Source organism: Pan paniscus, chromosome 14 (assembly GCF_029289425.2).
Source record: "Pan paniscus chromosome 14, NHGRI_mPanPan1-v2.0_pri, whole genome shotgun sequence".
NCBI classification, from domain to species: Eukaryota; Metazoa; Chordata; class Mammalia; order Primates; family Hominidae; genus Pan; species Pan paniscus.
This window is the reverse complement of record NC_073263.2, coordinates 53,673,478-53,699,784: the sequence shown is the minus strand read 5'-3', so window position 1 is coordinate 53,699,784 and position 26,307 is coordinate 53,673,478. Positions and strand designations below refer to the sequence as shown.

The 26,307-nt window shown below is 39.3% G+C and overlaps 1 protein-coding gene across 2 annotated transcripts; it reads left to right on the top strand.

The window, feature by feature from the left end:
- Positions 1-328: 328 nt before the first annotated feature.
- On the top strand, positions 329-24,806 carry CKAP2 (cytoskeleton associated protein 2). Of its 2 annotated transcripts, none has more exons than XM_003807453.7 (9): positions 329-3,312; positions 4,191-4,275; positions 9,231-9,309; positions 9,393-10,261; positions 10,706-10,910; positions 13,645-13,815; positions 16,808-16,877; positions 22,008-22,263; positions 23,070-24,806. In XM_003807453.7, the coding sequence occupies exons 1-9, from the start codon at positions 3,243-3,245 to the stop codon at positions 23,314-23,316; spliced, it is 2,052 nt and encodes a 683-aa protein (XP_003807501.1). In that variant the 5' UTR covers positions 329-3,242; the 3' UTR covers positions 23,317-24,806. The 2 variants fall into 2 exon arrangements, with proteins under 2 accessions (XP_003807501.1, XP_008957815.1); XM_008959567.5 differs by having other exon boundaries at positions 331-3,312; positions 9,234-9,309.
- Positions 24,807-26,307: the final 1,501 nt, after the last annotated feature.

The following is a 26,307-nucleotide window of genomic DNA, read 5'->3' as shown; positions in this document are numbered from 1 at the left end:
CTGTATTTCATATTTTTCAATTTCCATCATGACCATATACCCAATAACCAAAAGTTCTTTGAAAACATTTGATTTGCTCTAATATGCTATCAATATATATCACAATTTACCATCATTGCCTGATTTTTGAGCATTTGATTGTTTACCAACTTTTTAGTCTTTTTTAATTGAAAGTAACGTGACCTAAGCGTCCTAATCAGATGTGGAACTGTGCAGTTTTGCCTGGGCTTTGCAATTATCAACATGTTAGGCAGTGAGGACATTTGCAAGGTATGTTTTCTGCCCTTGAGGGATGTACAGTCTGTAGGACACAAATAGAAGCCTGGCATATGATAGCTGCTGGGATAGACAACCATATAAGGGTTTCCTGTATCCAGGCTGGAGCAAGGAGAAACGTCATGTGGCTTATATATGGCAATAAATGAATAGACAAAAGGTTTTAATTTTTATGAAGTCCAGTGTATTTTTTTCTTTCATAGTTCATGGAATTTGCCTATTTAAGAAATCTTTTTTCCACAAACCAGAGATTGATACTGATTATGAAATCTTTGCCTAACACAAAGTCACTAAGATTTTCTCCTATAATTTCTTCTAGAAGCTTCATAGTTTTGGTTCTTACATTTAGGTCTATGCTTTTTTTTTTTTTTTTTTTTTTTTGAGACAGAGTCTCACTCTGCCGCCCAGGCTAGAGTGCAATGGCACAATCTCGGCTCACTGCAACCACTGACTCCTGGGTTCAAGCGATTCTCCTGCCTCAGCCTCCTGAGTAGCTGGGATTACAGGCGCCTGCCACCACGCCTGGCTAACTTTTGTATATTTTGTAGAGACAGGGTTTCACCATGTTGGCAAAGCTGGTCTTGAACTCCTGACCTCAGGTGATCCACCCGCCTTGGCCTCCCAAAGTGCTGGGATTACGGGCATGAGCCACCACGCCCAGCCATCCCCAGGATGTTTTTGCCAGGACCTCCCACCTTCTGAATCAAATGGTTCCTTTCAGTCCCAATCCTACTGGACCTCTGTAGTGCCCAACACTGTGGTCCATTACCTCTTTCTTCAGCTTCTCTCTTCCCCAGACTTTGTGACCCCATTATCCTCCTAACTTTCAGATTGTCCTTCCCTGTTCTCTCACAGGCACTTTACCTTCTTCACATGACCACAGGAGGAATGACTAACACTAATTAATCATCAGTACTCCAGGTGCCTGCAGTTTCATGGTCAGCTGTGTTGGCAAAGAACTGTTCTGAAAGGAAATCTTTTTTGTTTTTTGTTTGTTTGTTTGTTTGTTTGTTTTTTGGATCTTTTAGAAAAAGGTCTGCTTTCTCTGCAATAATTGTGTAGCAGTAATATTAAAAAGTGTCTCAAAAATAGACATATCATTGGAGTGGGTGAGTCTGGAGATTAGAGGAGAATTGCCATTTTGAAAAACCTAGCAGTTTGGCAGGTTTTCCTATTCACCATCTCAGCCTACTGAGATCTCCATGGTATCCTTTGAGTCAATTTCTTTTTTTACCATGCCCACTTATAAAAAATTATTGAGGTTCACATAACATAAAATTAATCATTTTAAAGTGAACAACTCAATGGCATTAATACATTTACAATGTCACCCAACCACTACCTCTAACTCCAAAACATTTCACTTACTTCAAGGTAATGGAACCCTTGTCCATTAAACTGTCTCCCAATTCTCCCCCTACCCTCAGCCTCTGGCAACTACTATTCTGAGTTATTTCGCTATGGATGTATCTATTTTAGATCTTTCATATAAATGGAATCATACCATATGTAACTTTTCATATATTACTTCTTTTACTTAGCATAATGTTTTGGAGGTTTTTGAGTCACTTATTAACGCTGTATTTTGTTCTCACTTAATAGAAATCCCTGGTTGCCCCACCTGTCTGATGAAACTTTAGTAAATAATCAACAATAATGACAGACATATTTAAACAGCAAGTTATATCTTAAGGATGGTGATGGACAATGTTAAACTAAAACTGGGACATTTCATCAAGTAAAAAACTACATAAAATCTCAAACCAAATTCCTCATTAGCAAGACGCTACCATAAGATGTCTGAAGAAAAAAGCAGGCAGAAGTGGGAAAAACTGACCACAGCCGAGGGCCAGCTGTGGAGGCCCTCAGACCTGGGAAGGGTAAACGGGGAAATCACATCCTCCCGTCTGTGTGCCCGGAGCACCTAAAACCTGGCTGAAAGAGTCCAGTCCAGCCTTACTGCAGTGATCAGGCAAGAAATGTAAACCCAGTGCTTGAAATCAGGCAGGTGCAGTCCAGACTCGCCCTCACTTCCCCACTGCCACTCTTAAAACCTTCTAGCCCTGACTTGTTTCGTTCTGTCATGTGGATTGAGTGTTTGTGTGGGTTTTATGAAGGTGGTATTTTTAGGTGAGAAAAACGAAGATTATGGCGGCACACTTAACCGCACAAACACAAAACGTCTGTAACAAATGCTATTTTATCTTCAAAGGAGAATTATATATAACCTTGAGGAGGGGATGAGGTTTATCTTCATTTTTTTCTGTTTCTCCTCCTCTCCTCCCTTTTTTGCATTTGATAATTGCTTAGAATAAAGGTATGGAAAGTAGATCCCAATTTCAGTTCCCCTTCACACGCTGTGCAAACGTGGACAAACAACCTCTGAACCTGTCACCTCTCAGTGGAAAAAGTGGTGATAACGTCCCACCTCAGAGTTATGATGCTCAAAATGAAGCAGTATTTGTGAAAGGAAAATACACACGCTCGTGGTACGCCAGATCGGTGTTTACGTCCTCGTCAGTGAACGCGCCGATGTTTAATAAGAAGGGCAGCCAATCAACACTTTTCTTGTCTTTTTCTCGTCTGCCTTCCTCCAAGGACTGTGAGGGACTCAAGATGTGTCCCATCTCGGTTGTTTGTCAACCTAGTCCTGCTATGTCGTGGGGACTGAGCAGGCCGACTCCTCCCCCATCGCACGTCCAGGATGAAGAGCGCTGTTTAGGTTTGAAACCTGCAGACTCAGTCCCAACCGAACTGGGCAGACACCAGACCAGCCCCGGCAACTGCAGTCCAGGCTCCGCCTCCCTACGCCCATTGGCTTATTCAATTCACGCAGGAACCAATGGGCGGAGACGGCAGCCACGCCGTCTGACGGTTTAGCCGCGGTGCAGAGTGCGGCGGCGGTGGTCTGAGGAAGTTCTATCTCGGCGCTAAAGCGGAGACGCATCCCCCGACCCGAGGCTACGATGAGCACACCGGCCGTGCCCCAGGACCTGCAGCTGCCCCCGAGTCAGAGGGCGCAGTCCGCATTCAAAGGTGAAGGCCGCGGTGGCGGTGGCGGTGGCGGGCGCGGGCCCGGCGGTCGGGGCTCGGGGCTGCGCTGGCGCGCTTCACCTCTCCCCCGCTCTGTGAGATCCCTGAACGCGGCGTCGGCCTCGCCCTGCCTCATTCTTGGCCTTGTGGAACGGATCATAAAAACAGGAACCGCTGCGTGGTGTTACTGTGCGGTCGCTGCTGGCTGGGATGGGCCCTCCTAAGAAGGAATCCGTTAGGCAAGGGGAAACGCGCGGGCCTCAGGCCGGGGCCGGTGTCGGAGACCCTGGGTCCGCTTGGGGGCGGGGCTGCACAGGTTCAGGGACCGACTGCGCCTGCGCTGGGTCCTCCGCCTCTTGGGTCCCTAGCGAATTTCTGCAGGGCTGGGGTCGCATCATGTGTTATTTCCAATTTCACAGCTTCTCCTTCGACTTTATGGAAACCGAGGGTTGGTTGGGTCTTCAAAACTAATATTGTTATTCCCTTATTCTACACACGGGAAAGCAGAAGAAAGTAATTCTCATCTAACCCAGTTCTGGTAAATTAGAACTTTCGAGTCTAGTGCCTCACTTCTACCATTTAGTTTCTTAAAGCTTGGCTTTCAGGAGCTGTATGTAGAAAATGATGTTCTCCAGATTTTTCACAGGGAGTAGAGAATGTGATTCTTATGCAGAGGGGTTTTGGGGACCTGTTGTGGTAACAGTCTCTTCTAAGGTGATTTCTCAAAGGCAATATTGAATTGGGGAATTTTCTGTTATATAGATGTGACCTCAGGTGGAACCAGCTTTGGAAGTAAACTCTTCATTTAGTCAACAAGATTTATTTGCCGTTATCGATGTTTTAACTAATATTGACTTGTAGCTCTTACCTTTGTTATCTAGAGCAAAGAAGACAAAAACTCAAGGAACATCTGTTGAGAAGAAAAACGCTTTTTGCATACAAGCAGGAAAATGAGATGTTATCCAGGTAAGGTCAAGTTTATTTCTTTTCACTTCTGTAAAATTGTATCAGATCTGTCCAATAAAAATGTAAAGTAAGCCATATCTGTAATTTTAAATTTTCTAGTAGCCACATTTAGAAAAACTGCTTACATATTATTTTACATCTTTTTGTGGTACAACGTCTTTAAAATCTGGTGTCTATTTTACACTTACAGGACATTTCCATTTGGTCTATCCACATTTCAAGCACTCAGTAGCCACATTTGGCTAGTGGCTACTTTATTGGATGGTGCAGCATTAGATCATCGTTTTATTAATTTTTTTTTTTTTTTTTTTGAGACAGAGTCTCGCTCTGTTGCCAGGTTGGAGTGCAGTGGCGTGATCTTGGCTCACTGCAGCCTCCACCTCCTGGGTTCAAGTGAATCTCCTGCCTCAGCTTCCCAAATACCTGGGACTGACTACAGGCAAGCGCCACCATTCCCTGCTAATTTTTGTATTTTTAACAGAGACCGGGTTTCACTATGTTGACCGGGCTGGTCTTGGACTCCTGACCTTGTGATCCGCCCACCTCAGCCTCTGAAAGTGCTGTGATTACAGGGGTGAGCCACTGCGCCCGGCCTAGATTATCGTTTTCTACGTAAATTAATTCACAATCTAAGGAAAAAAAACAATTATAAAGCAAAGTATGTGCATAGACTAGATTATCAACTTACTATTTACACCACACAAAGGTCAGTCTTTATATTATTTAGTAAAGCTTTTTACTCAGTGTATGGGGGAGTTCATCAGGGAAGGGTTGGGTGGCCCTCCCCAATGCTTAGAGATTATTAGTTGTAGTCTCAACCCTCCACAGAAATATCTTTATTATTTTGTTAAAATATTTTAGATAGTACATAGCTGTAGCAAAAACAAAAACCCATGAAAGTAGATGAAGCAGAAAGGCAAAAGGTCCCCTCACTCTCTAGGGATAACCAGTAATAACATCCTTACAGGCTTAGGCTGGGTGCTGTGGCTTACGCCTGTAATCCCAGCACTTTAGGAGGCTGAGGTGGGCAGATCACGAGGTCAGGAGATCAAGACCAGCCTGGCTAACACAGTGAAACCCCGTCTCTACTAAAAATACAAGAAATTAGCCAGGCATGGTGGCGGGTGCCTGTAATCCCAGCTACTCGGGAGGCTGAGGCAGGAGAATCGCTTGAACCTGGGAGATGGAGGTTGCAGTGAGCCGAGATCGCGCCATTGCACTCCAGCCTGGGTGACAGAGCGAGACTCCGTCTCAAAAAAAAAAAAAAATTGTCTCAGGTAAAAAATTGTATATACCACCCACACACATATTCAGAGAGTGGAAATGATAACACAAATGGGATAAAAATTTTAACAATAGGTGGATCCTGGGTAAAGAGTATACAGATATTCTTTGACCTGTTTATATTTTTGCAATTTTGTGTAAGTTTGGCATTCTAGAATTTTAAAAATAATTTCTAACTTTATATTAATAAGTTGCTTTAGTTTGGAATAAACAGTTTGTCCTTCACAAATAAATCTTTTACTTCTTTGTTTAAGACAAAAAGGTGATCCTAGGTTTTTTATTTGAATAAGTAAATGAATGGTGATAACCATATACTGAAATAGGAAGCCTGAAGGAGGAGCTGGGCAATTAGGAGTTCTGTTTTGACTATGTTTGAGGTACCAACCAGACATCCAAGCAGATATGCCAAACAATTGTGTGTCTGAAGTTCAGGGGAGGGTTTGGGGCTGGAAGCATAAACTCAGGAATTGATTAGTATACAGATGATATTTACTTAAAAACCTTAGGATGGAATGAAATTACTAGGGAATAAGTAGAGATAATATGGATTCAGACAGTGACTGTCAACCACTTATTTAAATAATCCAACAAGGTCAGGGGTTTATAATACTCTTAATAGGAAGAAAAGAAAATTATAAAACGCTTCATGTGGCTTAAGTACTACATTTATTCCTTTCAGAAAACAGATGTTGGCTGGGTGCAGTGGCTCATGCCTGTAATCCCAGCACTTTGGGAGGCTGAGGCGGGTGTATCACTTGAGGTCAAGAGTTCTAGACCAGCCTGGCCAACATGGTGAAACCCCGTCTCTACTAAAAATACAAAATTTAGCCGGGTGTGGTGTCAGGCGCCTGTAATTCCAGGGAGGGCCGAGGCAGAAGAATCGCTTGAATCCGGGAGGCGGAGGTTGCAGTGAGCCAAGATCAGGCCATCGCACTCCAGCCTGGGTGACAAGAGCGAGACTTTGTCTCAAAAAAAAAAAAAAAAAAGGAAAACAGATGTCAATTTAAATGTTATCACCTCAGCAGTGAATCATTAAATAAGACAACCGACCTGTGTTGCAGCTTTTCAGAATTAAACAATTATATTTTACAATCTCTAAAGTATAGATATCCTAAGACTCATTTCCGATAACCCTTCTGAGGGCAGTTTTATAATAAGAAGACAGAATAGGATTAAGTCTCCCCACTGGACAGGTGAGTAAGATGGGTTCTTGTCATCCTGAGTTTTGTTTTGTTAGCTGGCAGTTAGCTACTAAGATACCCTGTTAAGTGGCACATTTTGATCTTCCTTCACCATTGTTCAAAATGTATAGTACAGGTTGTGTCAAAGTTCTGTTCCTTCTCCAAGCTGACAGAACAAATAGATATGAAAGGCAATGTAAGCAAAATTATTAACTACTAAATTATGTCAAATGTAAAATATACATATATGTATTTTTTGTTTTGTTTTGTTTTGTTTTTTTGAGACGGAGCCTTGCTCTGTCGCCTAGGCTATAGTGCAGTGGCGCGATCTCAGCTCACTGCAACCTCTGCCTCGTGGGTTCAAGCGATTCTCCTGCCTCAGCCTCCAGGGTAGCTGGGATTACAAGCATTTGCCACCATGCCTGGTGAATATTTTTGATTTTAGTAGAGACAGGGTTTCGCCATGTTGGCCAGGCTGGTCTCAAACTCCTGACCTGAGGTGATCTGCCCACCTTCTCTACCCAGAGTGCTAGGATTACAGGTGTGACCCACTGTTCCTGGCCTCATTTTTTTTTTTCAGAGAATGAGAGATCACGCATTTTAATGTGATCTCTGAACTTAGGATCTGTCTTAAAATCAATGGCATGTCTAATTGACCATATTTTTTCCTATCGTTATAGTACACAGAATTGTTAAAATCACTTGCTAAGAGATGCTCACAGTCTGCCTTAGCCAGTTTATAGCTGTAAAAATAAGTTAAGTCAGTTTCTTGAGGAGGGATTTTCTTTGCAATACCGCCTAGAAACTAACGTTCTTTTTTTTGAGAGATGATCTCACTCTGTGTCACTCAGCCTCTAGTGCAGTGACGGGATCTTGGCCCACTGCCTCAACTCCCAGGCTCAAGCAGTCCTCCCACCCCAGCCTCCCAAGTAGCTGGGACTATGGCACCCACCACCACACCCAACTAATTTTTAATTTTTTTGTAGAGATGGGGTTTTGCCGTGTTGCCCAGGCTGCTCTCGAACTCCTGAGCTCAAGTAATCCCCCCAACTCGGCCTCCCAAAGTGCTGCTATTACAGGCATGAGCCACCACAACCAGCAGTGCATATTCTTAATGTATCCTAATATAAATTAAGCTGTGAATGGCATATGGTAATTTTTGGATCACTTCTGGGAGGGCTCTTTAATAAAAGTATTTTCAATGTAGTACATCTGTTACTAAGTACTTAAAACTAACCCAAGGAGGTATTACTTACTAAAGGTTATTTGAAGACTTGTTTGAATGACTTGAGAATGATTTGAAATAAGATTATTAAGTATTTACAAATTCTATGGGCAGAGAGTGTTAGGACTTTTAGAAAATATCTTTAAATTCCTCAGCCATTTGTTTACACTATTTTTTTTTGAGACAGAGTCTCTCTCTGTCACCCAGGCTGGAGTGCAGTGGCGCGATCTTGGCTCACTGCGAACTCCGCCTCCCGGGTTCATGCCATTCTCCTTCCTCAGCCTCCCTAGTAGCTGGGACTACGGGACTACAAGCGCCCGCCACCATGCCTGGCTAATTTTTTGTATTTTTAGTAGAGACGGGGTTTCACTGTGTTAGTCAGGATGGTCTCGATCTCCTGACCTCGTGATCTGCCCACCTCGGCCTCCCAAAGTTCTGGGATTACAGGCGTGAGCCACCGCGCCCGGCCTGTTTACACTGTTAAAAATAATTAAAAGTTTTGCTTAGGGCTGGGCGTGATGGCTCACACTTGTAATCACAGCACTTTGGGAGGCCAGTGTAGGCAGATCACCTCAGGTCAGGAGTTCAAGACCAGCCTGGCCAACATGGTGAAATCCTGTCTCTATTAAAAATACAAAAATTAGCTGGGTGAGGTGGCGTGTGCCTGTAATCCCAGCTACTCAGGAGGCTGAGGCAGGAAACTCGCTTGAAACCCAGGAGGCAGAGGTTGCAGTGAGCCAAGATCACGCCACTGCACTCCAGCCTGGGTGACAGCGAGACTCCATCTCAAAAAAAAAAAATTTTGCTTAGGACAAATTTCTTTTTTTTTTTTTTTTTTTTTTGAGATGGAGTCTCGCTCTGTCGCCCAGGCTAGAGTGCAGTGGCACGATCTCGGTTCACTGCAACCTCCACCTCCCAGGTTCAAGGAATTCTCTTGCCTCAGCCTCCCGAGTAGCTGGGACTACAGGCGCCTGCCACCATGCCCGGCTAATTTTTTATTTTTAGTGGAGACGGGGTTTCACCATCTTGGCCAGGCTGGTCTCGAACTTCTGACCTTGTGATCCACCTGCCTCGGCCTCCCAAAGTGCTGGGATTACAGGCATGAGCCACCGCGCCTGGCCGCTTAGGACAAATTTCAACTCAGGTCTTTTTTAAATTTAAAATTAGTAAGTCAGTTAATTGTTAACATTGCCCTCTTCTTCCTCCCCAAAAGGAAGCCTCCTTGGTACAGGATTGATTAATCATTTTGTTTGTTTGTTTTTAAGTAGTAGAGATCAGAGAGTTGTGACATCTGAGGACCAAGTTCAAGAAGGGACTAAAGTGCTGAAACTTAAAACAAAAATGGTAAGATGTGGACATAGCACTCTTAAACTGTCCCCTTTTCCATTTTGCCTTTCCTAAACACTTTTCTTAAATAATTCTTTTAGGCTGATAAAGAAAACATGAAGAGACCTGCAGAGAGCAAAAATAATACGGTGGTGGGGAAACATTGTATTCCTTTAAAACCTTCAAATGAACTAACCAATTCAACTGTAGTAATTGACATACATAAACCTAAGGATAGTAATCAAACTCCGCATTTGTTACTAACTGAAGATGATCCCCAAAGTCAACATATGACATTAAGCCAGGCATTTCACCTTAAAAACAATAGTAAAAAGAAACAAATGACTACAGAAAAACAAAAGCAAGATGCTAACATGCCCAAGAAACCTGTGCTTGGATCTTATCGTGGCCAGATTGTTCAGTCTAAGATTAATTCATTTAGAAAACCTCTACAAGTCAAAGATGAGAGTTCTGCAGCAGCAAAGAAACTTTCAGCCACTATCCCTAAAGCCACAAAACCTCAGCCTGTAAACACCAGCAGTGTAACAGTGAAAAGTAATAGATCCTCCAATATGACTGCCACTACTAAATTTGTGAGCACTACATCTCAGAACACACAACTTGTGCGACCTCCTATTAGAAGTCATCACAGTAATACCCGGGACACTGTGAAACAAGGCATCAGTAGAACCTCTGCCAATGTTACAATCCGGAAAGGGCCTCATGAAAAAGAACTATTACAGTCAAAAACAGCTTTATCTAGTGTCAAAACCAGTTCTTCTCAAGGTATAATAAGAAATAAGGCACTATCAGGATCCATAGCATCTGAAGTTGTAGCCAGGCCTGCTTCATTGTCTAATGATAAACTGATGGAAAAGTCAGAGCCCGTTGACCAGCGAAGACATACTGCAGGAAAAGCAACTGTTGAGAGTAGATCAGCTCAGCCCAAAGAAACCTCGGAAGAGAGAAAGTGAGTAGATATAATTTTCTTTATTACCTTAGTTTTCAATAAAGTACTGTTTGTAGATTTGGATTATAATTTCCTTGACTGCATTAGAATTTTCTTTCATGGTTTCTCTTCTGTCATATGCAGGCAAATTTATATTGTGGAACAATATGACCTAAAAGTTTTTGTGTTTGAGTATGTTTTATAAGGTTGCTTTTTAAAATCTAAGGTAAATGCTTAATAATAATTGGGAAATACTTTATAATCTCAAATCAAAAAATGCATTCATGGAATCATTGAGCATAATTGACCTTGATATGTTTAATATTTCTTCAAGCTTGTGAACAATATATATGCCATTAGAGTACGATTACTTAAAAATACGACTTTTTCTTTTAACTTTTTCTCTATTTGACAGAGTTCTGTCAGCAATTTCAAAGTAACATTTATATCTGCTTCTAACTATAGAGCTCGTCTGAGTGAGTGGAAAGCTGGCAAAGGAAGAGTGCTAAAAAGGCCCCCTAATTCAGTAGTTACTCAGCATGAGCCTGAAGGACAAAATGAAAAACCAGTTGGGTCTTTTTGGACTACCATGGCAGAAGAAGATGAACAAAGATTATTTACTGAAAAAGTAAACAACACATTTTCTGAATGCCTGAACTTGATTAATGAGGTAGAGTCTTTATATTTGCTTAGCATTTTATAGTTTGCAAATTACCTTCATAAGCATTATTTCATTAAATTATATTGTCAGTCTTTTTGACCAGGTGATGTTGGTGATACTATGTTGACTTAACATTAACTGTGAGATTATTTTAACAATTATTTAATTGTGAGATACACTGCTTCATTCATTAATTGTGAGCTTATTAGCCTTTAATTGACTACATTTTGCATTGAGTTCATATAAATATACAGGTTGAGTATCCCTTATCCAAAATGCTTGGGACCAGAAGTAATTGAAGATGTTTTTTGTTGGATTTTGGAATATTTGCATATACATAATGAGTTATCTTGGGGATGGGATCCACAAAATTCATTTACATTTTGTTTGTTTGTTTGCTTTTGAGACAGTCACTCTCACCCAAGCTGGAGTGCAGTGGTGTGATCACAGCTCACTGTAACCTCTGCCTCCTGGGTTGAAGCCCTTCTCCTGCCTCAGCCTCCAGAGTAGCTGGGATTACAAGTGTGCACCACATGCCTGGCTAATGTTTTGTATTTTTAGTAGAGACAGGGTTTCACCATGTTGGTCAGGCTGGTCTCAAACTCCTGACCTCATGTGATCCACCCACCTCGGCCTCCCAAAGTGCTGGGATTACAGGTGTGAGCCACTGCGCTCGGCCTCATTCATGTTTTATATACAGCTTATACACGTAGCCTAAAGATAGAATACTTTTTATAGTTTTGTGCATGAAGCAAAGTTTGTATACATTGAACCATTAGAAAGCAAAGGTGTCACTTTGTCAGCCACCCATGGGACAGTCCGGTTGTTTGGCAACACCATCATTCCTCACTCTGAATTTCCATGCTACCAATAAGCAATTATTCTCTTACACTTATTCACACATAATTAATTAACAGTTTAAAAAAAGACACATTAATACAGTGAAAAATATGTTCAGAGTAACTAAGCAGCACAGTAGCATCATCAGAACGCCTGTATCAGCTGTTAGACAATAGCAACAACAAACAGCAGCACGTTTTCAATCTCCATCTTTGATGTTGTGTTTAATTAAGAGGTATTTTACACTGTGTTTTATTTTTTTAGGTGAGAAGAAACACCAGAAGCAGTTGAGGGACCAGGAAGTGGGTCCTCTAGGGATAAGGAGGCATTCTGCTGGGTGGCTTTTTAAGATATTTACTTCAGAGTCATCTGCCTCATTAGCAATGGTTTTTGTCTTAGAAGTTTCTCTTTGATTTTATAAAGGGACATGATTTCTTTTTCTGTTCTGGATAAATGCTGCTCTAGTTCTTCAGTAAGCCTGTTGCATACTTTCACCTTGAAGCCTATAGGTACATTTTCTGCAGTGTTAATGATGGTCATCTGCATTGTGATGTTGATACTGAAAAGTTTTGGATTTCAGATTTTGGATTTTCAGATTAGGGATACTCAGCCTGTATCAAAGGGATAATTGGGTTTTTTTACTGAATTACAAATATTTGATTTCGCTGAGATAATTAATATGTAATACACTGAGGTGATATTTACTTTATTGCTTCTAATATTTTGTTTCTTACATCTATTCATTATATTTACACATTATTTTTTACGTTCATTACACATTTTACCAAAGACTAGCAACACAAATACTGTGTGAGTCATTATTATCACAGATTAAGTTACCTAAAATACTCAAAAAAAAATCCCATTCATCTGGGCAGGTGGGGTGGCTCACGCCTGTAATCCCAGCACTTTGGGAGGCCAAGGCGGGCGGATCACCCAAGGTCAGGAGTTTGAGACCAGCCTGGCCAACGTGGTAAAACTCTGTCTCTACTAAAAATACAAAAATTAGCTGGGCATGGAGGCAGGCGCCTGTAATCTCAGCTACTCAGAAGGCTGAGGCTGGAGAATCGCTTGAACCTGGGAGGCAGAGGTTGCAGTGAGCCGAGATTGTGCCATTGCACTCCAGCCTGGGCAACAAGAGCAAAACTCCGTCTCAAAAAAAAAAAAAAAAGAAACAAAATCCCATTCATCTAAGCCAACATCATCATCATGTTTTTGACTTTATTGCAGAATTTTGCTATTTGGACCAAAATCCTATGGAGTATAATAATCAGCTCCAGAACAGTATTCTGTTTAATAATAGATAATATCTTTGTTTCCTGACTGTTCTTTAATCTTGTTTTGGTCACCCACTAGTGTGTAAGATCCACAGCAAAACTGAATTCAAGGTATGATTTCAAACTTTACTCTTCATGAGCATCTTTTAACTTCTTGTGGTTCTGAACACCAGTAAAAGTTACAATCAGGAAAACTCTTGAGTCTCTAATAGAATAGAATTAGAGTTTATTTCTGCTCAGTTGGAGTTTTTCCTTTTGATACTATGAACTTTTTCTGCCCTATTATTTAATTATATGTAACTGTGACATAAACCATTACGGATTCATTTTAATCTTAATATCAAAACCTGATAAAGACAAGAGGAAAAAAAACTCCACAGACTATTCTTACTCATAAACATTTGGTAGAAGGTATTAACAAATGGAATCCCACAATATATATGAGGATAAAATCAAGATCAAATAAGTGTTCATTTTTTACTAATAAATTTCTCAACTAATGTTTCATTTTTTTTGCTTTATGCTTAGGGCTATCATTATCATTGATCTTGACTATAGTAGGCTCAATTATTGTTCATACTTTGTAAGCTAAAAAATATTACACACATTATTTCTTGCTCTTTTAGGGATGTCCAAAAGAAGATATACTGGTCACACTGAATGACCTGATTAAAAATATTCCAGATGCCAAAAAGCTTGTTAAGTATTGGATATGTCTTGCACTTATTGAACCAATCACAAGTCCTATTGAAAATATTATTGCAATCTATGAGAAAGCCATTCTGGCAGGGGCTCAGGTAAGATAAAAATTTACTGATCTTTACGATTACAGTGTAGTAGACAATTCGGAATTAATTTGAAACACATCACAACATAACTTGAGAAAATTTTCTTTGTATATGTAGTGGTAATAAATGTTTAAAGACTGCAAGGATTGCATTATAAAAGCTGTTTGTTGGCTTTCTAAGTCTTTTATTCCTGTATTGGGAATAATCAGATTTTAGAAAATGGATATAAGCTGAAATGTATATTTAATGAAACTTTCTGCATGAAATGTTTTAGCATATTATTGTATGCATTTCCTGGTTGGAAGTTTACTGGGAGACTGAATGTAATATTAAAATTTGTTTATTGAATATAAAGCAAAAGGGATTAAATTCGCTTTTTAAATGTTATCAAGCTCTCTTGGTTTTGTGTGAGAACTCTTTAAGAGTAAACCCGAATGTACTGATATATGTATATATACACATATATATACACACACATATATATACACGTATATATGCACACACATATACACGTATATATGCACACACACATACACGTATATATGCACACACACATACGTATATATGCACACGCATACATGTATATATGCACACACACATACACGTATATATGCACACACATACACGTATATATGCACACACATATACACGTATATATGCACACACATATACACGTATATATGCACACACATATACACGTATATATGCACACACATATACACGTATATATGCACACATATACACATACATATATACACACATATATATACACACACACATATATATATATATATACACTGTATATATTGGTCCTTTCTGCATACAGAAAATGGCAATAAACCAGTTTCTCTAACATTATTACCTCTAGTGGCTTGATACCATACTCCTTATCTCTTCTAGCGTATTGATACACAAAGTTTTGGGTATAGAATAAATCATTTCTTGAGTTTTTTGTTTGGTTGGGTTTTTGTTTTTATGGATACATGTTCTTAAAATATATTTCCTTTTGACCAGGTTTCTCAGAAACACATTCCTGGAGATTGTTTACATAGATAATTTTTTAAAACTCCCTTTTAAGAAAGATCTATTCACCTTTGTCTCAACAAAATCAACGAATGCTGTTAGACTTTTCACTTAAATAAAAAATCAGATATTCAGCAGATAGTCTCTCAGTGGCTGTCATGTGTAAAACTTCCTAGAATGGTAACTATATTTGACAGAATGCTACCTGGAGGGGAGTGTTAGGCCCCTACTACATTGTATCAGAAGGGACATTACTTAAGGCAGCTAAGGACATTGTAGCAAGGATGCAAAACTGGAGCCAAGGCTCACATAGAAAGCAATAATGTAAACAGCAGGATGTAACAGCAGAGGAAAAGCTGCTGGAAAACAAGAATCAAAATTAGCCAACATGGCTGGGCACAGTAGCGGATACCTGTAGTCTCAACTACTTGGGAGGCCAAGGTGGGGGGATTGCCTGAGCCCAGGAGTTTGAGTCCAGCCTGGGCAACATAGACCCCATCTCTTAAAATTAGTGGCCAGGCATGATGGTTCACGGCTGTAATCCCAGCACGTTGGGAAGCTGAGGCGGGAGGATCGTTTGAGTCCAAGAGTTCAAGACCAGCCTGGGCAAGAGAGTGAGACCCCCATCTCTGCAAAAAAAAAAAAATTTTTGAAGTTTTTTTTTTTTGGTGGTAGACAGTTGTGGTCACAGCTATACGGGAAGCTGAAGTGGGAGAATTGCTTGAGCTCTGGGGTTCAAGACTAGTGAGCCATGATTATGCCACTAAACTCCATCCTGAGTCAACAGAGCAACACCCTGTCTCAAAAAAAAAAAAAAAAAAAAAATTAGCCAAGAAAACTGAAAGCAGGATAGCTGAGTAATTCAGGACTCAGTTCTGGAACTAAGACTGTGAATTACACCTTCCCTAATCTTGATTGTGTTGGATGGAACATAGCAAATGCTTAGGTAAATAATGGGCACTTAGTAATTTTTTGAAAATTTTTGAATGAATGAAATATGTTGAGATGATCAACCTTAGCTCTTCAGAGATACATTTCATAGCATATGAAACAAAAATATAACCATAGACTTAAATGTAAGAGAAAAGGAGCAAGACTTAAGTAAAATTATGGAGGAAGTTTTTAAATATGAAATTCTAGGCCAGGCGTGGTGGCTCACACCTGTAATCCCAGCACTTTGGGAGGCCGGCAAATCATGAGGTCAGGAGTTCAAGGCCAGCATGGTGAAACCCTGCCTCTACTAAAAATACAAAAAATTAGCTGGGCATGGTGGTGCACACCCGTAATCCCAGCTACTCGAGAGGCTGAGGCAGGAGAATCACTTGAACCTGGGAGGCTGAGGTTACAATGAGCCGAGATCGCACCACTGCATTCCATCCTGGCAATAGAGGGAGACTGTCTCAAAAAAAGAAAAAAAAAGAAATTCTATCCTTCATTTTTACTCAATAAATTGGAAAAGACAGCCATTTTTCGTTTTGTTGTTGTTGTTGTTGTTGTTGTTGTTGTTGTTGTTGTTGTTGTTGTTTGAGATGGAGTCTCACTCTCTCGCCCAGGCTAGAGTGCAGTGGCATGATCTCGGCTCACTGCAAGCTCCGCTTCCTGGGTTCACGCCATTCTCCTGCCTCAGCCTCCCGAGTAACTGGGACTACAGGCGCCTGCCACCACGCCCGGCTCATTTTTGTGTGTTTTTAGTAGAGACGGGGTTTCACCGTGTTAGCCAGGATGGTCTTGATCTCCTGACCTCGTGATCCGCCCGTCTAGGCCTCCCAAAGTGCTGGGATTACAGGCGTGAGCCATCGTGCCCAGCCAAGACAGCCATTTTTCAATCTTAATTGTAAGTGTTCTGAGAAGCATGGTTTAAGAGCCACTCTGTTACTTTAAAATACAGTATGAAAATTTAATCGCAACTTGGATACCTAGTTAATGTCAGAGAAAATAAAACTTACATGGATCTGCTTCCTTCATTAAAAAAATTAAGCCTATTGAAGAGATGCGACACACGATTGTAGATATTCTAACAATGAAGAGTCAAGAAAAAGCTAATTTAGGTAAGTTTTAGTTATTTTATATCCTTCATGTGAATTGTAGTTTTTTGTTGTTGTTGTTTTTTAACTTTTATTTTAAGATCAGGAGTACGTGTGCAGGATGTGCAGGTTTGTTACAAAGGTAAATGTGTGTCATGGGGGTTTGTTGTACAGATTATTTCATCACCCAAGTATTAAGCCTAGCATCCATTATTTTTCCTGATCCTCTCCCTCTTCCAACCCATGTGCCCCAGTGTGTGTTGTTCTTTAGCTGTCCATGTGTTCTCATCACTTAACTCCCACATGCAGTATTTAGTTTTCTGTTCCTGTGTTTGCAAAGGATAATGGCCTCCAGCTCCATCCATGTTCCTGCAAAGGACATGATCTCATTCCTTTTTATAGCTGCATAGTATTCCATGGTGTATATGTACCACATTTTCTTTATCCAGTCTATCATTGATGGGCATCTGGATTGATTCTATGTCTTTGCTATTGTGAATAGTGCTTCAATAAACATATGCGTGCATGGATCTTTATAATAGAATGATTTATATTCCTTTGGGTATATACCAAGTAATGGGATTACTGGTTTGAAAGTATTTCTGTCTCTAGGTCTTTGAGGAATCGCCACACTGTCTTTCACAATGGTTGAACTAATTTACACTCCCACCAACAATGTAAATGCATTCCTTTTTCTCCACAACCCTGCCAGCATCTGCTATTTTTTGGGCCTTTTAAGGATAGCCATTCTGACTGGTGTGAGATGGTATTTCATTGTGAATTGTAGTTTTATTGTTTCTTTGCTGAATTAGTTTTTCTTTTATCTTTTTAAATTTTTAAAATATGTAGGTTTCCTTCCTCATACTTCTGTTGACCTACCTCTGAGATAAAGTGGCTTTACGTAGTATAAAGAATTTTTAATTAGGAGATCTGGCTCAATATTTAGATTTGTCACTGAATGTCTGTGAAAGTTGCATTGTCTCTCTAGGCTTTGTCTGCCTTAAAATGAGGCAGTTTGACTAGATATCTAGACTTTTCACCTGTTAAATTCTGTGATCTGTTGTGTTGGCTAGAAAAGCTCATTCAAGAATTCTCTTTGCTGGGGATAGTAGATGGAGATAAGAGATTCATTAGTTGCCAGTCATAAAAACATTTTAAGATTCAGATAAAGTTTATGCCAGTTGATATGACTTTAGGCAAAAAATACCCTCTTATCTGTAAAATACAGATTTTTGGGGACCATTGAATGAAATAATATTTATAAAGTATCATAGTCTATGACACATAGTAAAGTCATTAAACTGTAGTCATTAATAATAATTAACTTTAGAAAAATGGTTTTCAATTATTTGCTGTAACTGTATATTATACAGTCAACAAATATTTGAGTGCATATTATATACCATCGCCTATATATCTAGTTATTTTCTTTTGATTAATTTTAACAAGAGTCAAACAGTTTGAACTTTTTCTTTTCTTTTTTTTTTTTTTTTGAAAGAGTCTTGCTCTGTTGCCCAGGCTGGAGTTCAGTGGCGCAATCTCGGCTCACTGCAACCTCCGCCTCCTGGGTTCAAGCGATTCTCCCGCCTCAGCCTCCTGAGTAGCTGGGATTACAGGCATGCACCACCTTGCCCGGCTAATTTTGTATTTTTAGTAGAGATGGGATTTTGCCATGTTAGGCAGGCTGGTCTTGAACTCCTGACCTCAGGTGATCCACCCACCTTGGCCTTCCAAAGTGCTGGGATGACAGGTGTGAGCCACCGCACCCGGCCAACAGTTTGAACTTTTAAAGTCTCCTGATATATGCTGCCAGATTGCTTTCCAGAACAGTATTAGTACCTTTTTAGTATGCAAAATTAATTTAAGATGTAGAGATCTAGGTTGAAGGGCTAAACCTTAAAAAAAAATCAAAGAGCATACTAAAGTTCTAAATTAAGTATGTTATGTAAGTTTTTGATTACATGTATTAACTGAAAAAAAAAACTTGTTCATTGGGGTTAATATGCTAATAGCTGTGTTGGAGGTCATGCTTCTAATGGCAGCATGCTTAGTTCATCAGGGATTATTTCAATTTATGGTGACTGCTAATATGTACCAAGGGAACATATGGAACATCTATATGATCTGATCTTACTAGTAGTATTTAGTGAAGGAGCTTGAGAAGGAGGGAGAGAAGGGAAAACCGAGGAAAGACTAGTGTACCACAAACAAAAGGAGGAGAAAAGTTTAAGAATAACCCAGTCCTGGCCGGGCATGGTGGCTCACGCCTGTAATCCCAGCACTTTGGGAGGCCTAGGCGGGTGGATCACGAAGTCAAGAGATCGAGACCATCCTGGCCAACATGGTGAAACCCCATCTCCACTAAAAATACAAAAATTAGCTGGGCATGGTAGCATGTGCCTGTAATCCCAGCTACTTGGGGGGCTGAGGCAGGAGAATCTCTTGAACCCGGGAAGTGGAGGTTGCAGTGAGCCGAGATTGCACCACTGCACTCCAGCCTGGTGACAGAGTGAGACTCCATGTCAAAAAGAAAAATAAAAAAAAAGAATAACCCAGTCCTGTCTCTTATTCACAAAAGACAGCGAAGTGGAAATTCAAATTTCATAAAAAGATCTCTCATAATTCTATTTCTGGAGATATGTGGAAAGATAAAAGCAGTATTCTGATTAAGTTGCTCTTCCTATCTTATAGGATAGTACTAGTTGGTGTTTTCTAGCAGGTATCATTAGTCTTTAGATGGGGTAAGGAGGTATCCATAAACTCTTGGCTTTCTGAAATGTATAATTGTAAGTTCTGGATATAAAACCAATTTCACAAATCAGTTATTTGTGAACAGCAAAAGAACATAAGTGGTCGAAGTAGTTCAGAAGAGGGTTAAAAAAAAAAAAAAAAGGACAAATAATAAGAAACAAGCACCACGTGGGTGTTTCACAGCTACCTGAAACACAAATAGCCAAACTTGAACACATAATTTTCCCCTAAACCTGATTCTTCTTTTAGTTCTCTGTCTTAATGAATGGCCTTGTCTGGTTGTCCAGGTCAGAATCTTGGTGTGATTGTTTACTCCTTCTTTCTTTCCCAGTTCCCAACCTTTTTTCCCCAGCTAATCAAATTCAGTTTAACTTCCTAAGTATTTCTTAAGATCTATCTACTTCACTCCATTCCTACTCTCCTTTGTATAGTCAAGATGACCTACACGCTCACCTAGACTATAACAGTGGTCTTCAAACTTAAGTTTCCTGCCTCTCTGCTCTTCATTCCAATCCATTCTCAACACTGCAACCAAAATCTTCTGTCACTCATCTGCATAAATTCCTGAGTCCAGCCTCTTCTCTTTCCCTCTCCCCTACATCCCTGAATTTCTCTTTCTTTTTTTCCATTTCCTGAAAGGTTTTTACTCTCTTTTCCCTCCAGGTCTCTCCAAGACAATCTTCTACTTTTTCTTAATTTCTGCTTATCCTTTAGACTTCAATTCAACTGTTAGTTCCTTGGAGTAGCCTTCCCTGATGATTTCCCTGATATACCATCCCCTCTCCTCTCAACCTAGGTTTAGTGCACCTGTTTTGTGCTCCCTGTTTTTTCCCTATGCAATATTTGATGCATTTGATTGTACTATGTAGTTGTTTGTCCTGTCTTTTGCATATGTAAACTCAGTAGATAAGGACAGTGTCTGATGTTCCTGACCATTGAGTCTCCTGTGCTAATGCAATGCCTGACACATATTTGGCACTTAAATATTTGTTGAATTAATCTATATTCTTTTCTCTCTTCTTCAGCTTCCACTTAAAACTCAGTCACTATCATGCAACTAAAACTTCTCTTAGTAAAAATTTTTAATAGTTTTCCTAATAATTAAATTCAGAGGTTTTTTTTTTCAGCTCAATGGATTCACCAGGATGTCTCACAAGTATTTCCAGCCTAACATGTTTTATTTTGAACTCTTTGTCTGCCCTCACTGCTTTCCCATGCCCAGTATCCCTTTCCCATACCCAACATCCCTTTCTCCCAAAAAAGAAAAGAAAAAACTCTTCTCTGGCATTTATGACTCTTAAGAAATGTTGGATAAGATGCTCCTAATACATTTGCACACTCATTCCTACACAGTCATGTATTCATTTGTTAATAAGTTCTGACTCGGGTGGGTGTGGTGGCTCACGCCTATAATCCCAACACCAGAAGTCCAAGGTGGAAGAATCGCTTGAGGTCAAGAATTCGAGACCATCCTTGGCAACATAGTGAGACCCCATCTCTACAAAAAAATGTAAAAATTAGCTGGGTATGTTGGTACACACCTTTAGGCCCAGCTACTTGGGAGGCTTTGGCAGGAGGATCACTTGAACCTGGGAAGTTGAGGCTGCAGTGAGCTAAGATTATGCCACTGCACTCCATCCTGGGTGACAGAATGGCAGACACCCTGTCTCTAAAAAAAAAAAAAAAAAAAAAAATGTTCGCAGAAATATTTCTCAGATTGGACCCTTCCTTCCTATCTGATCTCTTCCTAACTTACTTAGGCTATTACAACAACCTTGTCTTCTTGCCATCACAGATTGTTACTTTTCATTCTCTGCCATTCTAGACAGTCCTTTACATTGACCAAATTTAATTATGTCTGTCTCTGGTGAATTTTTTTTTTACCAAACTTCTTTCATATAAAGCTCATTACAATCTAGCTCTTGCTTACCTATCTAAGCTCAATACCTCCTGCTCCCACTCCTAACCTTGTTCCTTACCCTATATTCTAAACACACTGGCTCTTTAACATTATGTTAATTTAATAGATCATTTTCTTTTATGTGCCATATGAAGGTTGTCTTCCTTGGTCTTGATCAAGTACTCATTTTTAAGACCCAGCCTAAATCTCGCTTGTGAAGCATTCCCTAACCATCTCCCTATACCACAAGCAAAGTTAGTTGTTTATTTTTGTGGGTTTTAATAATCCTTTGTTCTCATTTCATATATAGCATTTATTTCATTTTATAATAGTATTTGTTATATAGTTGGCAGCAGTATTTGCTGAGGAAAAGGAATGGTTCAGAGATGGCAATTGTGTTCTTGTATTTTGAAAATGTGGCCAACTAGGAACAACTTTAATGTCTTCTGATTTTGTTCTTAAAATTCAGCCAAAAGCTTAATCTATAAATGTATTTTCTATAGGAGAAAATATGGAGAAGTCTTGTGCAAGCAAGGAAGAAGTCAAAGAAGTCAGTATTGAAGATACAGGTGTTGATGTAGATCCAGAAAAACTGGAAATGGAGAGTAAACATCATAGAAATTTGCTATTTCAAGATTATGAAAAAGAGCAAGACAACAAAACAAAAGATCCAACCCATGATGTTAAAACCCCCAATACAGAAACGAGAACAAGTTGCTTAATTAAATATAATGTGTCTACTACGCCATACTTGCAAAGGTAAACTTTTAAAATGTACCATGATTTGTTTTCATGCTTGGGGATAATAACGGCATTTAAAAATCTTTGAGATAGCTTCAGATTACAGCTACCATTTATTAATATAGAAATTTCAGTACGGGCATGGTGGCTCACGCCTGTAATTTCAGCACTTTGGGAGGCTGAAGCAGACAGATCACTTGAGCCCAGGAGTTCAAGACTATCCTGGGCAACATGGCAAAACCCCATCTCTACAAAAAATAAAAAAAAATTTGGCTGGGCAAGGTGCTGTGTGCCTGTAGTCCCAGCTACCTGGGAGGCTGAGGTGAGAGGATCACTTGAGCCCAGGAGGCAGAGGTTGCAGTGAGCCAAGATCATGCCACTGTCCTCCAGCCTGGATGACAGAGCGAGACCCTGTCTCAAAACAAAAAAGAAAACAGAAAAGTTTTTAAACAAATAGAATGTCATTAGAACATTTCACCTCTTAAATACTGTATTTACTTTCCCTAACTATTGCCATTTTGAAAAAGAAAACTTTTATTTGAATTTACTTTAATCTGTGTGTTATTAATAACAGTAGGTTTTGGCATTCAGGAATTAGCCAGTTCTACAGATACTCAGGTATCTACTGTATACAAGTTGTAATGACAAATTGAGAAAAGGATAAGTTTCTCACTTCAGTGAGCTTATAGTACCTCTCTAAAAGACAATTACATGCTTTTACATGCTTATAACATACAAGCTATATAGTATGGTACATATCATGAAAGTACAGAGTGAAAATGTTAACATGTTTTTGAACTCTGGAATATTGTTTTAATTTTCAGTGTGAAAAAGAAGGTGCAGTTTGATGAAACAAATTCCGCATTTAAAGAGCTGAAGTTTTTAACACCAGTGAGACGTTCTCGACGTCTTCAAGAGAAAACTTCTAAATTGCCAGATATGTTAAAAGATCATTATCCTTGTGTGTCTTCATTGGAACAGCTAACGGAGTTGGGAAGAGAAATTGATGCTTTTGTATGCCGCCCTAATGCAGCACTGTGCCGGATGTACTATGAGGCTGATACAACATAAGAGAAATAAAGCTCTGATAGGGAATGGGGTTTTTATTATTTGTGGGATGTTTTGTTTTGAGTAGCTTTATATTGCTCTTAGGTCTGGAGTTGGCCATGTACCTATGTATCCTAAGCAGTCACGGCAGTGAGCTCCTTTACTAACATTCATGTTATGGCAAGAGTTGTCCTCTACATTGGAAAGCTAATCCTACCTTGTCGATTTCAACTGACTGAGTTTTTTCTTTAAGAAAGGTAAATTTTGTCAGCTAGTTTACTATGTTCCTTGAATATAAACAGGTTATAATACTACCCTGTTCACTTTACTAAATATAAGTACAGTAATGATGCATAATTAGAAAATGAGGTCTTCTAGGTAAAAATGTATGTTTGCCTTGACATGTTTTTAAAAGTTATCATGTACCTCCCTGCCTTTAAATAGAATACTTTTTTCTTTTTTTTGGCCTTTCTCGGATTAGTCAAAAATTGTATAGAATGACTCACTTCGAATACTAAGACACAGGAGGTTTAGCCTGCTTTCTTACCAAATTCATGTTACCCAGACTTGGGTTCTCTTGCGTCCCTTGGACTGCCTGTTGATTGATGGAAAGTGTCTGCACTGACACTTTTTGTCAGTAGTCTGTAGTTTCGTGGCCTCTTTTGATTATAACTGGGGTCACCAAGAAGGTTACTTAATTAAATACCGCATTTCTAAGAGAAGATACTTTGTGTAAGAAAAGATGCCACATTTAGTGGTTTAACTTCTGTAACTTCACTTGATAGTTTTTAAGCAATTAGAATGGAGTTAGGGAAAAAACATATCATACTGAATAAATGTCATTCTAGTTTAGATAGCATTTCTAAGATACCTGATACTAATGCTTGTTTTCTTCCCTATAACATAAAAAACTTAACTGTTAAGTCATGTCCCCTGAAACATGATAGTTACATACACAGTTTTCTCTCCACACATAAATAACACCACTAAAGTTGTTTTGTAAGGTTCCAAACTAATATGGCATATATCAACTCTACAGTTTCAAATAAGTGACTTTTTAATTGTAAAAGATTAGTTGAAAAACTGTATGAATGTGAAGATCACATGCTTAGTCATTTTTATGTTCATTCCACTTTGTATATCTTTTCTATTTATTGACTTCTCATGTTCTAGAGAGTAGGACTTTTATTCTGTGTACCTGATATATATACAATTAAAATATCTGTATAATTATGTTTTAATGAAGTTTATTTCAACAAATATTTTATGAAATGCAGTTTAACCACAGTGAATGAATTTTAGCTTTGCTTTTGAAATACATTGTAAGATTTGACTTGAGGTTTTTGACACTTAAGTACATGCTTAGTGATATATTTTCAAAAGTCATCAGTCTACTTACATAAACTTTACCTAATTTTTTTCACTTTAACAAAAACATAACTATGCCCTTGTTTTTTCATACTTTGACCCAAAACATGCCATTTTGAAATAAAATTCAAGCTTTGATACACTCAGCTTTTTAATATCTGTACCATATAATTCATTTGTCTGTATAGCATCGTTTGAAATGCCTCTGTTAGAGAACTCAAGATACAACTTTTATGTTTGGACAGGTTTTTAAGAGTGTTTTTTTTCCTCCTTTACCTGAGGGGAAAATCTGTCTCTAAATATTCCTAGTTCTAACATTCAACCAGAGGTCTAACCCCTTTTCTGGTGCTTAAGGACAGCTGTGTTATCTCTTCCCTAGGTTTGTTCCAAGCTAAATGATGTGATACCGTGCATAAGCATCCAGTAGAGACATAACAGGGACCCCTCTTAAGGGCCCGCTTGGATCTTCCCGTGTATAGTAATAAAGGAAAAATCTTGAGTCTCTTCAAGGGAAATTCCAGGTACCTACCTAGCTAGCCTCAAAAAAGTAAATTGAACATCCTGGAATAAGGAAAAAATGTTTCGTTTCCTATAGAAATGAAAGAACATCTTGACGCTGAATTTTTTGGAAACCCAGATCCATACCAGATAAAAATGCCAACCACTGTCAAGTGGACCTCAGGTAAGGAGAAACAGGACTGAACTCTAACCACCATTTTTGTCCGTCTCAGCCTCCCGAAGTGCTGGGATTACAGGCGTGAGCCACCGCGCCCGGCCACAGGACTGTTGGTAACACTAAATGAGACAGTGTAAGTAAAGGGCCCCATGAGTGGCCCACCATCCTCTGAGCTTCCAATGCTATGTGGCCAACATTTTGTTTATTCCTAGTTTCAACTTACCTTTCCATTGTGACATTAGCTTTTTTGATAAATTCTACATCTGTGTTTGTTTATTGTCTGTATCCCAACCAGTCAAAACCACCATGATATGCCTGTACTTGCTCTATTGAGAATAGATGTTCTTTCTTTCCAATTTATAACAAAGATGGAGTTAGTGTACCGGATGAGTTGGTAACACCTGTTTCACAACTCTAGGGAGCAATATTCTCACAGACGAGAGTGAAAGATGGCCTCTGAGAGATTGTGCAACTTCACATTCTGGCTTTGTATCCTCCAACCTACACACCTATCTGTTTCTAAGCCTTTTTTTCCGACTTTTTCTTTACCTCTTCTACCTGTGCTTAGGAACTCATGCTTTCCCTTTAGCATCAAGCTTCTTGGAGAAGTTATTTACTCCATTGCTCCTCTTTTATTAGTAATTTTCTTCCTCTTTTCCATTCACTCTTCAATTAATTGCAGTCTAGCTTTTGCTTTCCCTAGATTGAAACACATTCCAGAAAAATCAGTTTAATTTCAAGGACTTTGCACTTGCTCACTGAAACCTTTCATCACTCTATTACATTGGATTCATACCTCTCCCAACCCCAATTCCATATCCTCCTTACCTGATTTATTTTTCCTCAGAGCACTTATTCAATACATTAAATATTCACATATTTATTTGCTCATTGTCTGTGTTCCCAACTAGAATCTAATCCTAGAGGGCAGGGATTTTCTTTCCTTTTTCTTTTTTTGATATGCAATCTTG

What these genes read in the sequence shown, in the direction of transcription:
- CKAP2 (XM_003807453.7), top strand. Translation starts at nt 3,243, where the DNA reads ATGAGCACACCGGCCGTGCCCCAGGACCTGCAGCTGCCCCCGAGTCAG. An exon ending in TCAAGAAAAAGCTAATTTAG is followed by an intron (nt 16,878 to 22,007) that starts GTAAGTTTTAGT and finishes TATTTTCTATAG; the next exon opens with GAGAAAATATGGAGAAGTCT. An exon ending in ACTACGCCATACTTGCAAAG is followed by an intron (nt 22,264 to 23,069) that starts GTAAACTTTTAA and finishes TTTAATTTTCAG; the next exon opens with TGTGAAAAAGAAGGTGCAGT.